Raw genomic sequence first — 2,230 nt, forward strand, 5'->3', positions numbered from 1 at the left:
TGTCATTTTTTAGGCACAGAGGGTGAAAACTCCAACTGTTTGAGATTATTACTGATTGGGAAAACAGGAAATGGAAAGAGTGCAACAGGAAACACTATTCTAGGAAGAGAAGAATTTGAGAGTGATGTGAGCATTAATTCTATGATAAAAATGTGTCAGAAGGGATTGGGAGAAGTACAGGGCAGATCAGTAGCTGTTGGGACACTCCAGGACTCTTTGACACCACAATCCCAAATGAAGAAGTAATACAAGAAATTATGAAAGGTGTCTCAATGGTGGCACCAGGACCACATGCCTTCATCATTGTGCTGAGTTTGGAAAGGTTTGCTGAGGATGAGAAGCAAACACTGAATCTGATTAAGAAGATGTTTGGTCCTGATGCTATAAAGTACAGTATAGTGGTGTTTACTAGAGGAGATAAACTGAAAAAAACACTTGAAGATTATCTTAAAGCTGGTAATAATCCACATGTGAACAGTCTAATCAGAGACTGTGGTGGAAGAGTTCACTTGTTTAATAACAATATAAAAGATACCAAACAAGTTAGTGAGCTTCTCAAAATGATCGAAGAAATGATAAAGTTCAACAGGGACAATTACTTTACTAATGAGATGTTTGAGAAGGCAGAGATGTCGATACAACAGAAACAGTAGGAGATGCTAAAAGAGAAAGAGGAGAAGATTCAAGCTGAAGGAGAGGCTCTGAAGGACAGATATGAAGAAGAACTGGAACAGATGAGGAATAATATGGAGAAAGAGAGAGAGAGATTGGAAGAGGAAAGATGTAAAAGGGAAAACATGTTTAAGGAGAGGGAAGAAGAAATGAGGCGAGAATATGAGAAGAAAGAAGAAGAAGAGAAAGAGAAATGGTTGAAAGAGAACCAAAGAAGAGAAGAAGAGGAAAAACGACAGACTGCAGAAAATAACCGCATGATGGAGGAGATGAGGAAAGAACTAGAACATCAAAAAGATAAATTTCTCCAACAGCAAACTGAAAGAGATGAGGAGGACAGAAAAAGGGCAGAGAGAGAGAGAGAGGATAAAGAACGCTTTGAACAACAACAAAAGGAAACAATTACAAAACTAAAACTCAAACAGGAAGAAGAAGTCCGAAGGAGAGATGAGGAGGAAAAAAAGAGAGGAAAAGAACAGGAAGAAGAGAGAGAAAACTGGAAGAGTAAAATGAAGGAGGCTGAAAATGATAAAAAGGAGGAAATTGAAAAGAAACTGAGAGAACGGGAGATGAGATGGAAAGAGCAGATGGAAGAGAGAGATAAAGAATACAAGAGAACAAAAGAGAGACATGCTGAAGAACTGAGAGCACAAGAGGAAAATCAGGATAAAATGAGGAAAAGATTTGAAAAGGAAAGAGAACAAGAGAGAAATAAGTGGCAGGAGACAGAAAGGAGGAAACGAGAGCAAATAGAGAGACAGTATCAGGAAAGTAAAGAGAAAATAAAGCAGGAGTATGAAGAATGGGAAAAAATAAGAAAAGAAGAATGGAATAAAAGAATTCAAGAAGACAATAAAAGAAGAGAAGAGGAGCAAAAGAGTCTACAGAGACTGAAAGAAAGGATGGAAGCAGAAAGGCAAGAGGAAATGAAAAGGAGAGAGAAAGAAGATAAAGACAGAAAAGAAAAAGAAGACAGAGACTATGAGGAAATGAAAAATGACTATGAGAAGAAAATGAAGGAGATGGACAGTAAATATAAAGATGAAGCTAGAAAAAAAGCTGAAGAGATGAATGACTTTTGATGAGGACAAATATATAAAAGAATTAAAAGAATTGATTCATAATCAAAATGATTATAATGCTCTTAAAGCTCTATATGAAAGTAAAACAAAAGAGTTAGAGGAGCAGCAATGGAAATGCAATATCCTCTAAAACCCTAATGACACTTGAATGTTAACATTCACACAAGACAAAATAACCTACATTATTGAGACTATGATGCTTACTTCACTTTTTATCACAAGAAAGATAGAGACTTTTTATAGATACGTTGGGTTAAGCCAGTGCTTCTCAATTATTTTTGTTACGCCTCCCCCAGGAAGAAGAAAACATTTCGTGCCCCCCAACTGTCTGCCGTGACTGTAAACAATATCATTTGTCTATAAAAATGTTATACGTACACTTCTGCATAACATTGTATCCTTATTAACATTAAAGAAAACAAAAAAAAGAAAAAAGAAAGAAATATAGATCAACTTACAACAAAGAATAACTTTAT

The 2,230-nt window shown here is 35.8% G+C and overlaps 1 protein-coding gene across 1 annotated transcript; it reads left to right on the forward strand.

Annotated features, from left to right (window-relative positions):
• Window positions 1-431: 431 nt before the first annotated feature.
• On the forward strand, window positions 432-1,754 carry LOC132844015 (golgin subfamily A member 6-like protein 22). The gene has a single exon (XM_060867170.1). It carries the CDS (start codon window positions 657-659, stop codon window positions 1,752-1,754), a length of 1,098 nt encoding a protein of 365 aa, XP_060723153.1. The 5' UTR covers window positions 432-656.
• Window positions 1,755-2,230: the final 476 nt, after the last annotated feature.

The sequence above is a fragment of the Tachysurus vachellii genome, chromosome 4 (genome assembly GCF_030014155.1).
Source record: "Tachysurus vachellii isolate PV-2020 chromosome 4, HZAU_Pvac_v1, whole genome shotgun sequence".
NCBI lineage: Eukaryota > Metazoa > Chordata > Actinopteri > Siluriformes > Bagridae > Tachysurus > Tachysurus vachellii.

What these genes read in the sequence shown, in the direction of transcription:
- LOC132844015 (XM_060867170.1), top strand. Translation starts at nt 657, where the DNA reads ATGCTAAAAGAGAAAGAGGAGAAGATTCAAGCTGAAGGAGAGGCTCTG.